This window comes from Hyaena hyaena, unplaced genomic scaffold (genome assembly GCF_003009895.1).
Source record: "Hyaena hyaena isolate Hyena2069 unplaced genomic scaffold, ASM300989v1 scaffold_317, whole genome shotgun sequence".
NCBI classification, from domain to species: Eukaryota; Metazoa; Chordata; class Mammalia; order Carnivora; family Hyaenidae; genus Hyaena; species Hyaena hyaena.
In genome coordinates, this window is record NW_024080950.1 from 1,880,072 (window position 1) to 1,892,893 (window position 12,822).

General features: G+C 41.4%; 1 protein-coding gene across 1 annotated transcript in view; it reads left to right on the forward strand.

Annotated features, from left to right (window-relative positions):
- LOC120242836 (myosin-IIIb) overlaps nucleotides 1-12,822 on the forward strand; it is a 208,393-nt gene that overhangs the window by 38,949 nt on the left and 156,622 nt on the right. Inside the window, exon 7 of the mRNA XM_039248793.1 lies at nucleotides 11,251-11,396. Coding sequence (XP_039104724.1) covers nucleotides 11,251-11,396 — 146 coding nt within the window. The remainder of the gene's footprint in view (nucleotides 1-11,250; nucleotides 11,397-12,822) is intronic.

Below are 12,822 nucleotides of genomic sequence, written 5' to 3' on the forward strand. Positions count from 1 at the left end.
AAGTGAAATCATATGGTATTTGTCTTTCTTTGTCTGACTTATTCACTTAGATAACACTAAGTGGGTCCATTCATGTTGTCATAAATGGCAAGAGCTCATTCTTTTTTATGGCCATGTAATATTCATTGTATGTAAATACCACGTCTTCTGTATCCATTCATCTATGGATGGACTCTTGGGTTGCTTCCTATCTTGGCTATTGTAAATAATGCTGCAATAAACATAGGAGTACTGATATCTTTGGGTACTAAGTGCTTTATGTGAATTAGTTCATTTATAATCCTCACAACAATTCCATAAAGTCCATGCTATTACCATGCAATGTCTTAGATAAAGTAAATGAGTTACAGAAAGTACTGTTCTAGTTCTTTTTTTTTAATGTTTTATTTATTTCTGAGAGAGAGAGCGAGACAGCGTGAGCAGGGGAGGGTCAGAGAGAGAGAGGGAGTCACAGACTCTGAAACAGGCTCCAGGCTCTGAGCTGGCTGTCAGCACAGAGCCCGATGCGGGGCTCGAACCCACGAGCTGCGAGATCATGACCTAAGCGAAAGTCGGACGCTTAACCGACTAAGCCGCCCAGGTGCCCCAGTACTGTTCTAGTTCTTGAACAGAGTATTAGGTGATGCCACCAGGATCTGAACCCAGCTATTTAGCTCCAGAATTATTCCTCTTAACCACTATACTAGAGCAAACTGTTTAATTGTGACCACCGGTGTACCAGATAAGATACATATCTTTTCAATTTTAAGATTATTTAGATAAGAATTATCCTTCCTAATATGTTGAAGAAAATGTAATATTTCAACATGACACTTAGAAGCCAATGTGGTTAATGCCCTAGGGAAGGATCTGGAAAAAAAATGACTAAGTTCTTCAGTATAGAATTTAGGAGATTTGGGTTTTAGGTTTAGGTCTGCCAGTCATTTTAAAAACGTGATTGTGGTTCAGTTATTTTAATATGGCTTCAGTTTGGGTAGAAAAGTTAAGAGCACAAATTTTGGAGTCGGGAAAGGCCTGGGAGCAAATCATAGATACCCATTTACCTCCAGCAAGTTACTGAATATTTTTGATTAGTAAGATGGGAGCTTAAAAAAGGTAAAATGAGAAAGGAAAAAAGACCAGTTTCAAAGAACAAAATTAAATGATGTACTGAACATGTTTTGTGCAGTTACTGGCATATTGAGTGCTTTAAAAAGTGGTGGCACATCTTGTGTGAACACCACTCCTCTCTAAAGTTGATCTCATCTGTAAGAAGAAAGGATTGGCTTAAATAGTTTCTGCTTCCAAGGTCCCTTCTGTTTTTCAGAGAACATTTACATTTTATAGGAGGAAAGGTGTCTTCTAGCTCACATGTTCCATAGGTACCCTCTCAGCTGGAGCTCTGTGGGGAAGTTGGGTCATGTGTCATATGTCAGTGCAGAGGTGGGGGGTTGGTCCTGGAGGTGGTGGTGACGTGTCATCTTCCTCCACCTGGTGGATCTAAATATAGGACTCCGTGTGAGGGCTTCAGCTCCCAGATGTGCAGAAGCAAGTGAGGACCAGAGCAGAGGCCTCATATCCCCTCCACCCCCCCTTCCCCCCCTCAGTACTGAGCAAGAAACATCAAAAGGTTGGTCTCTGTGAACATTTGGAGCTTTCCAGGCTGTCCTCTTACCCCTCTCTGGGGAGGTGAGAAGGCTCAAACTCTTCTCCTGTGGGACAGAAGGGCTTGCTGAAGGAATGTCAGAGCCGGCTTCAGCTCTTCCTGAGCTCCGGGAGTCCCAAACTACCTGGTGGCTACCCTCCCATCAATGCCTCCACTGGCCTGCCCAGGGCCCAGGGCCTCAGCCCCATGAAAGGGAATTCATGCCTAGGCCAAACTCCACATTTCGTCTTTTGCCTGATGGTCACTGTGCTGTCAGGAGGAAGCAAAGGCAGGCAGGTCCCATTCAGCATTAGGAATGGGATCCTAGAGGAGCCTTGGGGTAGGGGTGAGGCAGAATCAGGTGGGGGAGGGGTGGGCAGGAAGACTAGTGTTTGTGATGCTCTGTTATGTCCCAGGTTTTCCCCACACTGTCGTTAGTTTTAGAAAGTTGAAGGAAATCACTCTCTGGTAGGAATGTTTGACATTCCCAAGGGCATCCTGGTTTGCGTGTTGATACCAGCCTGGGAGAGAACAAAATCCAGAGACTACTTGCAAATAAAGGGATATGCCTTTACGAATGTTACAGCATTCAGATATTGTTTGATTTGCTCCCCTTTCTATTTTTCAGATGTATTATGGAGGAGAAAACCTTTTTCTCCCCATTTTTCTTATTGTGGGCTCATGCTTCAATTCTGTTACTAGCTGTGTGACTTTGGGCAAGTTTCTTAACCTTTCTCCGTTTCCTCATTGACCTAACAAGCGGTAAAATGAACTGAATTGGAAAGCTGCTGTTCTTTATTTCCTTAACTGTACTGTGGCAGAAATGGAGCACTAGCTGGCAAAGGAAAGGGACGGCAAGGAAGCAAGAGGTGAAAGTAAATCCACCTGCGTGGGTGGGGGGTGTGCTTTACATGCTCACAGTGTGGAAGTTGCTGTGGCTACGGCTACAGGAAATGGCTTTGGCAATGACCCAGTGTTCTCTGTTTAGTAAGAATTCTCAGGAGATGCCTCGCTTGGGAAGGTAGAGGGGGGACTATGGAGCTTGCTCCTGGTGTGGTCACAAACCAGCTGTGTAACTCTGGACAAGTCACCTCCCCTCCCCCTACTCTGGGACCTGTTTCCAAGGGGATTGAATGAATCCTAAGATCCCTTCTAAATATCCACCTCTAGTGTTGGGGAAGCTGTTGGAACAGAGGAGGGCACCGGCGTTATCCTGGGTTTCCAAGCAAATGTGCTCCTTTGGAGCCCTTTTTCTTTTTTTAAATAAACAACAGACATTTATTTCTCACAGTTCTAGAGGCTGGAAGTCCAAGATCAATGTGTCAGCATATTCAGTATCTGGTAGGGCCCGTTGTCTTTCTCGTTTATAGATGCCATCTTCTCTCTGTGCCCTCATATGGATTCAAAACATTTTGAGTACTGAGAACACATACAAAAATTGGGGCACACTGATTCACCTTTCTCAAAGGAGTTCTGTGAATATTGGTCCCATACTCAAGTATGGGGCTTATCACATCATCAGGAATAAGTGACACATTTCTGGGGCTTTGGGGGACTTAAGTGCAAACATCGTTGTGTGCTGGCCTCAGACCCAGAGCCAGTCCCCGCTCCACCCTCTACTACCATGGTGGGAAGTTGGTGTTGTACAGGCATTGATTTGAACCTTGTTTTCTTTCTCTAAAGGCATAAGCCAAATGTTAACAATCCTGAACAGAGTCTTATAGAACATCATATTTTAATTAGAGACCTTCCTGGATTTTGTAAGGACAGTATAATCTAACTTATTTTTGGCATTTTCTCAGTATACAAAATATAGATCTAATTCTAGCTTTGAGTTTCATAAAAGAGCCAAAAAAAAAAAAAAGCAACCTCATCAATTTCAATTCTTCTAGTCCACCGCCCTTTTGCAAAAAAAAAAAAAATTCAAACAAATCTCAAAATATATCCTCCCTTGAAATTATATTTCATCCAAGGGAAGAGACTTCATTTGTTTATTCAGTATCTCAGCTTGTAACACTTTAAGATTTTTGTATGTAATACTGATGAATAATATTTGCCACTGGAATATTTATAACTGGAATTTCTGATTCCAGAGAAGTTCTATTTTAGAAATCTTTAAGATCAATAACATGTATCAATTATGCTGTGTAAATTGCATAAGCAAAATTAGGAAACCTGTTTGCCTTCCTCCCTCTCAGCCCATCTTATTTGCCAGTGTGTTGACTGTATTTCTGGGCTCAAGGTCAGCCAAGGATTAATAGCTTTAGGTCTGTTTGCCTTGACGATTTTAAAGCTGAATTTAGCTTTTGAAATAACAGCATTTTGCCTGTGTACTTGAGTGAAATTTTAATATTGAGCTTTGGTTATAATTTTGGATCACACAATCAATTCTGATAAGGTGAGAAATTAAAACATATAAGGCAAAGATAACAGCATTTTTAGTGACATTTTAAAATATTAATGGGAAAATGAGATAGTCTAAATAGCATCTATTGTTTTTTAAGTTTGGTAAGTTATTTTCTATAAGAGTGAAAAATATTTTTTCTTATGTTAGATGGTGCACCTATACTATTATTTGCTTAGAAGTATTGGTTAAAATCACATTATTGAAGATTTCAGCCCAGCGGCTCTATGATATATAATTTGATACATGGTATAAGTTAAATATCTTGTTGGAAAAATCTAGGTTTTCTGAATGCAGGAGCTCATATGTTACTGTCCTTTATCCTCTTTACATCTAATCTAATACAGGTGTTCTTTTTAGATAATGAAGACCTTGAGATGAGGAGAGACTGTTCCCTCAGGTTCCTATAGCCCAAGTCTTTTTGTAGGAGATAGAAAGTTGGATCTCACCCCTATCTTCAGAGCTTTATCAGCAAGCCCTAGTTTTGGTCTAGGCTGAAAGGAAACTATAACCATGGGGCATTTCATGGGGTTGTGATGGCCTGAGAAAGTGAGAGTAGTACCCCCCCAGCCTCAAGGTTACAATAGAAAGGGATGTTGTAGGGAAGGGAATTTCTTTAATTCTTCTTGTATTAGTCCCATAGGAACCTAGTGTTGTGACCAAGACACTCCTTTAATGTGCCAACTTGCTGATGAAGACTCTCAACAGCCAGCAAATACTCTGGGAGAAAGAAAGACACCCTTGAAAATTAAGGCAAACTTTTCAGTTTATTTGCATTTTTAAGACAAAAAAAAAAAAAACACCAGACAACATTTGCTCTTTTTTGTTATAGAAATAATTCATGCTCCCTCTAGAGAGTTTAGAAAATGCAAAAAGGTTTAAGGAAGTAAATAAAATAGATGTTATGCATACACCATTGACCCCATGATATGTACAGCTAACATTTTGATGCCATAGAAAATGGTGGGTAACCAGCATTTTCATAAGCAGTACTTCAGACAAGGCCCAGAGAAAGGGGTTGCTCGGTTTGAATGGGAAGAAGAGGTGCAGGGAGATTAGGTAATTTGCTAACGTAGCCTAGTGAGGGGATGGTGAATCCAAAATGTAGATGCCTGGCTCTGGGATTTTCTTTCACCAGCCAGAAGTACAACCTTTTCCACAATCCAGGAGCTACTGACAGTTGTTTTTTCTCTGTCATTCCCCTGGTAACTGAAGAAAGGGTCAGCCATCCTCAACGGAAATCAGCTGACTCTATGCCTAAGGGTGGACAAGGAGATGATATTTGTCAAAGTAATTGTATTATCAAGCTGTGGGTATAGTTTTACCCCATAAACTCCTTCAGGAGAGGGGAGGAGGAGCTCCCTCTGTGGGGCGGGAGGAGTGAGTCTTAGGGAGTCTGGAAGTTTGGAACTCCTTCGCCTGAAGAAAGCTAAAGAGTTCTGTCCTAACAAAGAGGGTTGACTGCTAGCCTTTGCTCCAAAGACTAGTGGAGCTAACCTGTTAGTGAAAACTTATTTCTTGTTCACATGCCCTTCCAGAAAGAAAAGTTTTTAGCAGCCAAGGTGGTAATGACCCACATTTGGAAGGCTGAAGCCCCCCTCTGGCTAAAATAGCTATGGCCATTGGGCACTGTAACTGCTAACACACAGATATTGTTAGTAATCCAGGCATTAGTGCTTTTCCTCTTCCTAAAATAAGCAACAGTGTGATCTAAGTATTCCAGAAAAGCTGTAAGTTTGCATTTCAAGGTAGGAACCTGGACATGCTCCATTAACCAGCATCCAAACAACTGCTCTGTCGTTGAAGCTCATCTTCCCTAACAGAGGCATTATCACAGCAACCTGCGTCTTTTCATAGACCTTAAGACCTTTTTACAAAACATTGGCAATAAAATCTACTCAAAGTTCTAGCCTTCCGGTTCACACCCCAGAATAATCTACTGTTCACTCTAGCTAATTTGCATGGAGACGTTAGCCTCTCGGTTTGAAATACAATCCCAGAGTCACTTATTCGGAAATTGTAAGCCACAGAGTATGAGAGCGGAAGGGACAGCAGAGATCATTCATTCCCACCTTGCCATTTTATAGACATAGAGAGTGAGAGACCCATAAGTAACAATGCCTCAGCTCAGAGTTTTCAAGGGACTTGCTCAAAGGCACTCAACTGTATTTGTAATAATGGAGTAAATAATGGCTTCATACTTCCTTTTTATTTTATTATTTAAATTTTTTTTAATTTTTAATTTTTTTAATGTTTATTTTTGGGAAGGGGGGGTCAGAGAGAGAGGGGAAACATAGAATCCGAAGCAGGCTCCAGCCTCTGAGCTGTCAACACAGAGCCTGATGTGAGGCTTGAACTCACAGACCATGAGATCATGACCTGAGCCAAAGTAGGAAGCGTAATTAAAGTTCAGACTTTCTGATTCCAATCTGAAGATTTTTCAACACAGCTTCTCTGAAGAGTGCCACAAATTGATGTGGGACAGGGAAGGAACAAAGATAAGACATAATCCTCATCCTGTGTTACTTCTGTTTACTTCAGGGGTCATTTTGATGGGATCATCAAGGCTCTGGCCCCTTTAAAACATAGAAAAAAGTGATGCGGTTAATGGTAACTTAACACCAAGTAGATAAAACTATTCATTAAAATTCAGAAACAGTATAAACACTCGCTGATATGCCAGAGACTTGAAGACTGTTAAAAGTAGCTATGCAGGGGCGCCTGAGTGGCTCAGTCGGTTGAGCGTCCGACTTTTGCTTAGGTCATGGTCTCGCGGTTCGTGGGTTCGAGCCCCGCGTCGGGCTCTGTGCTGACTGCCAGCTCAGAGCCTGGAGCCTATTTCGGAGTCTGTGTCTCCCTCTCTCTCTGACCCTCCCCTGCTCACGCTGTCTCTCTCTCTCTCCTAGGGGGGAAGAAAAGTGGCTGTGCAGAAGTATGTAAGGATTTATACACCTCTGAAATTCACTGAGACTCAGAGAGATAATATTTTAATCTTGGAGCCATTAGGCCACTAGCAATTCCTGTGCTAGGACTCGGTCTCTATTTTAACTCATTTAATGCTATGCTCTTAGCCTTTGCCAGCTACACTAAACATTTTGTAACTGCCCATATTCATGTCTCATGAAGCATTCCAGAAGACATATTCTCTTCATATCAACCTCCAACATGCTGTGGGACTTTAAAATCAACTTTGGAGAATCCATACTTTGTAAAATTGACATTTATTAGCAGGTTTTCTGTTCACAACACTGGATTAAGATAAATACACATATTCATTCATGATAAACAACCTGATGTCTGCTTCTGGTACTCAGAACTGTATATTAAAACTACAAATTTTGACTAGTTGTGTTGGCAACCAACAATAGGGAGATTAGAATCTATACAGTTCTGAAATGTAAGATATATTTACTGTATTCTACAACTTCAGGTGGTCACTGAAAACCTGTATTTATTGTTACCCTTTAGTATATTCTACTACTGATCTTAATAGAACTTTGTTTTCTCATTGCATTTACATGAGAGAAAAAGAAGTGAGTTCCAAAGAGCACAAGTTATTTTTTCGCATTTGGTGACGGGTAGAACTCAGACCCTATCTGAACTTGTTATACTGCCTGCCAAGCTGACTTCTCCTCTTGACCTCCCTGATGGCACCATTGTTCTACTGATCACCCGGGATCAAAATGTCTGTCTCCCTGGTGTGTCCCTTTCCTTAACTTCCCATATTGAATCTCTCTCTATATTAGGGCCTTCAGGTCTCCCCCGAGCTCTCTCATACAAGGTATGAGAGCATATACCCTTGCCTTCCTTGGTGGGTCTCCTCCTTGGGCTGGCTGAGGTGAGGTGGAGCGGTATGAGAGAATGAGGTTTTTGGGGTCCTGGGCCTGAGTCAATGCCATCTTACCCTGTCTCTCTCTACCCCTTTAATATGACTTACAGAACCTGGGAAACTTGGTGTGAGCACCACATACTTATTTGCCATTGCCACTCCTTACTGGAGGCTGGAACATCTGAGAGCTCTTTGGAAGGTAGCCTTCTCGGGTCAAGGAAAGCAAGGACCGGTGGACTATCTAAGCATTCTTAATTCAGCTTTATTTTACCCAGAAACAAGGAGAATGCTGTGCTAAGGAGAATGAGCTTACTTTTCCTTAAAAAAATCGTTGTAGATTTTTGATATTGGATAGATAAGGAATCCAGATTCAGGATGTATTGACCTTAGTTAGAATTCATCCTCTGAGAGTGCGTCTGTAAATCCCATCACACATGTGGCCCATATAAAGGGTCTTTTACTCCTCTGAAGGACTGGTCCTGAAAGAGACATTCCTTCTGAGAAGATGGAGTTTAGGTGACAAAGATCTCAAGAAACCTGGTTAATTTATTCACAATAAGAGTACAGAAGCTGGGAACATACACTATTATGTAGCACACTTATCATATTATAATGATTTGTTTACTGTTCTCTTCTCTGCCTATGTTCAAATTCTGGCCCTGACAATGACTAGCTGTGGGCCATAGATAAGCTATTTAACTATGTTATGCCTCAGTTTCCACACCTGTGCAAGGTGATGATAGCACCTACCTCACAGAATGATTATGAGGATTAAATTCTGAGTGAATTTAGCTTTCTGTCCCTAGGGCCTAGTACCATGACTGGCTCATGGGCACTCTCTAATTATTTGTGAAGTATTTTAGTAGCAAAATGTTCTGTAAACTTCTTTGGAAGGCTGAGCTTAAAGAATTTGTCACATTACTTACTGGATTTTGGAAAGAGAATTTGTCCAAAAGATACTTTTCAATCAGATGAAACTAAAGATAATGTCTGTCTGCAAAGAGAAGTTGAAACCAGATGAATGTTTTGAATATTTTATGACTGCATTTGAGAAACGTTAGGATATCTCCATTCCCACATTTGGATGTGTTCTTGGAATTACCTTTTGTGTCTTGTCCAAGATGGCTAGAAGTTGACTTGAATCTCCTCCAGCTTCATTTGAAGCTGTGCTCAAGCTCCAACACATTTGAAGATGCGGAGTTTGGGCACTAACTTTTTGCTGTCTTGCTTCCCCTGGCGTGATCTCCCTTTAATGTCCCATGCATATCCTTTATTGGACACACTAGTACACATTGTCTTAGGACATTTAGATTTGCTGTGGCTTGTTACTTAATTATTATAGGTTCACTTTAAATCTTAATTGACTGTAGCTTTTGTTGGGGAAGGACAGAGTCTTATTTTTCTTTCCTTCACAGGAATATGTAAGAATGGTGAGCTCTCTGCTCTGACTGATGGGTCTAAAATTACGTTTGTCCCACATGTTGAGAAATGTCATTTCTGAAAGGGGAAGGTGTTGAATAGCCTTCTCTGGAGATCTTTAAAAACAGTGGTCCTGCTCACCTGATTGAGGTGATGAAAGTGAGGTCTTGGGGGGCAATGAAATGGCTTCTGGTCCTGAAGTTGAAATTATTTTAACTTTAGTTCGAATGCACATTTGAAAATAATGTGTAAAAAGTACAGCAGGATATTCTGTGGCAGGTAATTTAGTTAGAGGATGGGGCTGGGATCAGGTCAGGGCTGCAGGTACATGGAAAAACGTTCTTTAGTTCAGAAACCGGAAGAGAAGGGTAGAGGGCAATTACAGGAACACAAGCATCAGGTCTCAGGCAAGACAATAGGCGTATTTGGCCTTGCAAGTCCAATTAAGTGGGTCTGGCAGAAAGCAGGTGTGTTAATTTTCTGTCACTGCTGTAATAATATTGCACATGTGAGGCTTAAAACAACATATGTTTATTCCCCAGGTCATTAGTCAGGTACAAGACGTACCTGGCTAAAATGACTCTCCATCTGGATTCTCACAGGGATCTCAGACTTAACACGTCCTAAATGGAGCTCCTGCTTTCAGCTCAAACCTGCCTCGCCTCCGGTCTTCCCCGTCCCATTAAATACTAGTTCCGTTCTGGAATTGTTCATATCAGAAACTCTGGACTTGTCCTCAATTCCTCTTTCTTATAAGCCCCAGTCAGTCAATCTGGTTGGCTCTACCTTCAAAATTATATAATCAGTGTGATTATTTCTCACTGTCTCACCGTCTGTAGTTTGGACTCTTATAGTAGCATTTTAAACTGGTTTTGCTTCTTCCACTCATGTCCTATTTTAACGTATCTCCTTAGCACAGCAATCAGAGTGATGCTGCTAACATATAGGCCAAATCTCACCCCTCTGCTCTTCACAGCCTGTTGGCCCATTTCACTCAAAGTTAAAGCTTAACGGGGCAGGCAGGCCTGTCACTCTGCCCCCCCCTCCCCCCCGACTACTGCTCTCCAATGATGTCACTTGTTCACCTCATAGGCTGTTTGGACCAGTACATCATCAGATTCTCAAAGCTTCCTACCTGTCTGTAGCCAAAGGTCATCCTTGGCTGAGGAGGCAGATTTCAGGTCAAATAGGGACACATGGCTCTTTCATTCTCTCTTTTACCCCAACCTTCTTCCACCCCATTGTGATAGTCTCTGAGTCTGAGTGGAGGGGCTTTTTCATGTCTGACTCAAAGAGTTGATAGAGATTTCCTCACAGGGTTCCATGGTCCCCAAACCAATGACCAGCCCAGGGGCATTTTCTGGTTCTTCTTCTCTTGTACCCAGTTGGGCCTGGAGCTGAAGCGACACCTGATGCTGAAATACAAACCAGTTGTTGGGGTTTGAGGAGGGGGCAGATGTTCTTAGATAAAAGGGCTGGGAGGGAGTGGTTCCTATTTTAGGTTAACTACATCAGTCTTCCAGTCTTGCGACATCTTTCTGCTCAATTGGCCACACTTCTGGGGATTTTGTGCAGGAAACAAGCATCTTCTTGAACAATTGTTCCTCGTTGTTGAATTCAGCAGCTGGCAGTGAGGTGAAGGATGCAGACAAAGCCTTCCTTAAGGGCTGTCAGGGTGGGCTCAGTGAGGTGTTCACCCCTGTGTCTCCCCTGCACGGTTCTTCCCTTGCACTTGTACGTAGAGGGTTCAGTGTATGTTTATTGTGCTGAAATGACACACTTTTAAAGGCTAACGAACGTACCAAATGATTAATCAATCACACACAAATAAAGTCTAGATAAGATACCTTATTATCTCTGGAATTCGATACCAGTGTAACTAAGGGAACTAAGAAGGGGGCTAAGATCGGCTGAGGGCCTTTTAGGACAAATGAGGTGGCAGTGGGGTTAATGTGTCTTGTTTTTGTCTGATAGGTCATTGCTTGTGAGCAGCAGTATGACTCTTCCTATGACGCTCGCTGTGACGTCTGGTCCTTGGGGATCACAGCTATTGAACTGGGGGATGGAGACCCTCCCCTCTTTGACATGCATCCTGTGAAAACGCTTTTTAAGATTCCAAGGTAGGACACAAGATGGCGCTCTTGGCTCATTAGTTCTTTGTGAAAGAGGCTGGTTAAGAGGGATAATAAATAATAGTTCCTAAACAATTCCTGGCCAAACCTAAGAAAGCCTGATTGTAAAATGTATTTCTTTTGGAGAAAAAAAAAGGGGGCGTAGAGGAAGGATGAGGATGGATGTTCCTGAAAGACAGCATATCCCAAAGAATAATAGGACTATGTTGTAACCGTTGCATATTTTCAGTACTCTGATTTTTCTGAGATACTCGCTTATTGTGCTTTGCACAAGAGGACTAAAAAAAGCAATTTTGGATTAAATAATCTCGCTCAATGCTGATTTTTTCTTTTTAATTATATAATCACATCTGGTCATTCTGCTTGCTTATTGGAATCTTTCTTGAGTATTCATGGAAAATTTGGGGATAAAAAACGTGCATTACATTTTCATATCCACTCAGAGCAACACTAAAAAACAACAGGAAGCGAATCAGTTATAAGACTTACTCTCCATCCCCTGATTTCCATCTCAATGGGACATTGTGCTAAAAGAGGTCTGTTTGGAGGATATTTAAATGCCAGTATATTTTCTATTGTATGTATTCATTAGGGGTTTGTACGAGAGGTTTGGTTGTTTGTCTTTCATCAGAATTGGACTGCTGTTTGGCTGCTTAAGCTTCTGGTTATCGAAAAAACGAAGCAATCTGGGAGCTCTGTCCTGCTCAGGTTGCAGATTAAGAGATTTGTACCCTCCACATTTCTCTTTCAAAGGAAGGCTCTGGCCGGCTTGGAGCTGTTTAACTACTTTAACAATGCAAGTGTTAACCTTTCCTTATCTGCACAATCACACAGCCTTTAAAAAATCTCTCCTGATTGCAATTTGCATTTCTGATTAGGTCTATTTAAATGCAGATGAAGCCTGTGGTGTTCATCATCGTAATGTTATCGTTTTATACCTAATCCAGATGTGAGCCACCACCCACCATTATTCCAAATATGATTCCCACCCAAGTCAGGATTGGTCTTTTTGCCTTTTCTGAAGTACAAACACAAGTCCAAGCTATTGGAAGCACAGACAAAGTGCCTGGCTTTTAAAATTAATAGTCTGGTGATCATTCAAAACGAAGTAAGAATGCAAGACCAAAAACATTACTGTATGCAGTAATATGTAAGAAAGTGAGAAATGGTGTCTGGGATGATATGTGTGTGTGTGCTTTGATTTTTTACAAATCATTTACTTTTCACCATTTATTTACTGTGGCTACATAATTTCCCAAAGATCAGAATTAAGGTGTGTCTTCTGATTAACAAGATATATGTAGTTCTGATAAGAAATCATCTGCTAGAGTATATATATTTTTTCTTTTTTAAAGCATGTGTTTGTGTACAGACCACCTGTTCAAAAATTTCATAGGGTGATTAATGTGAGGCA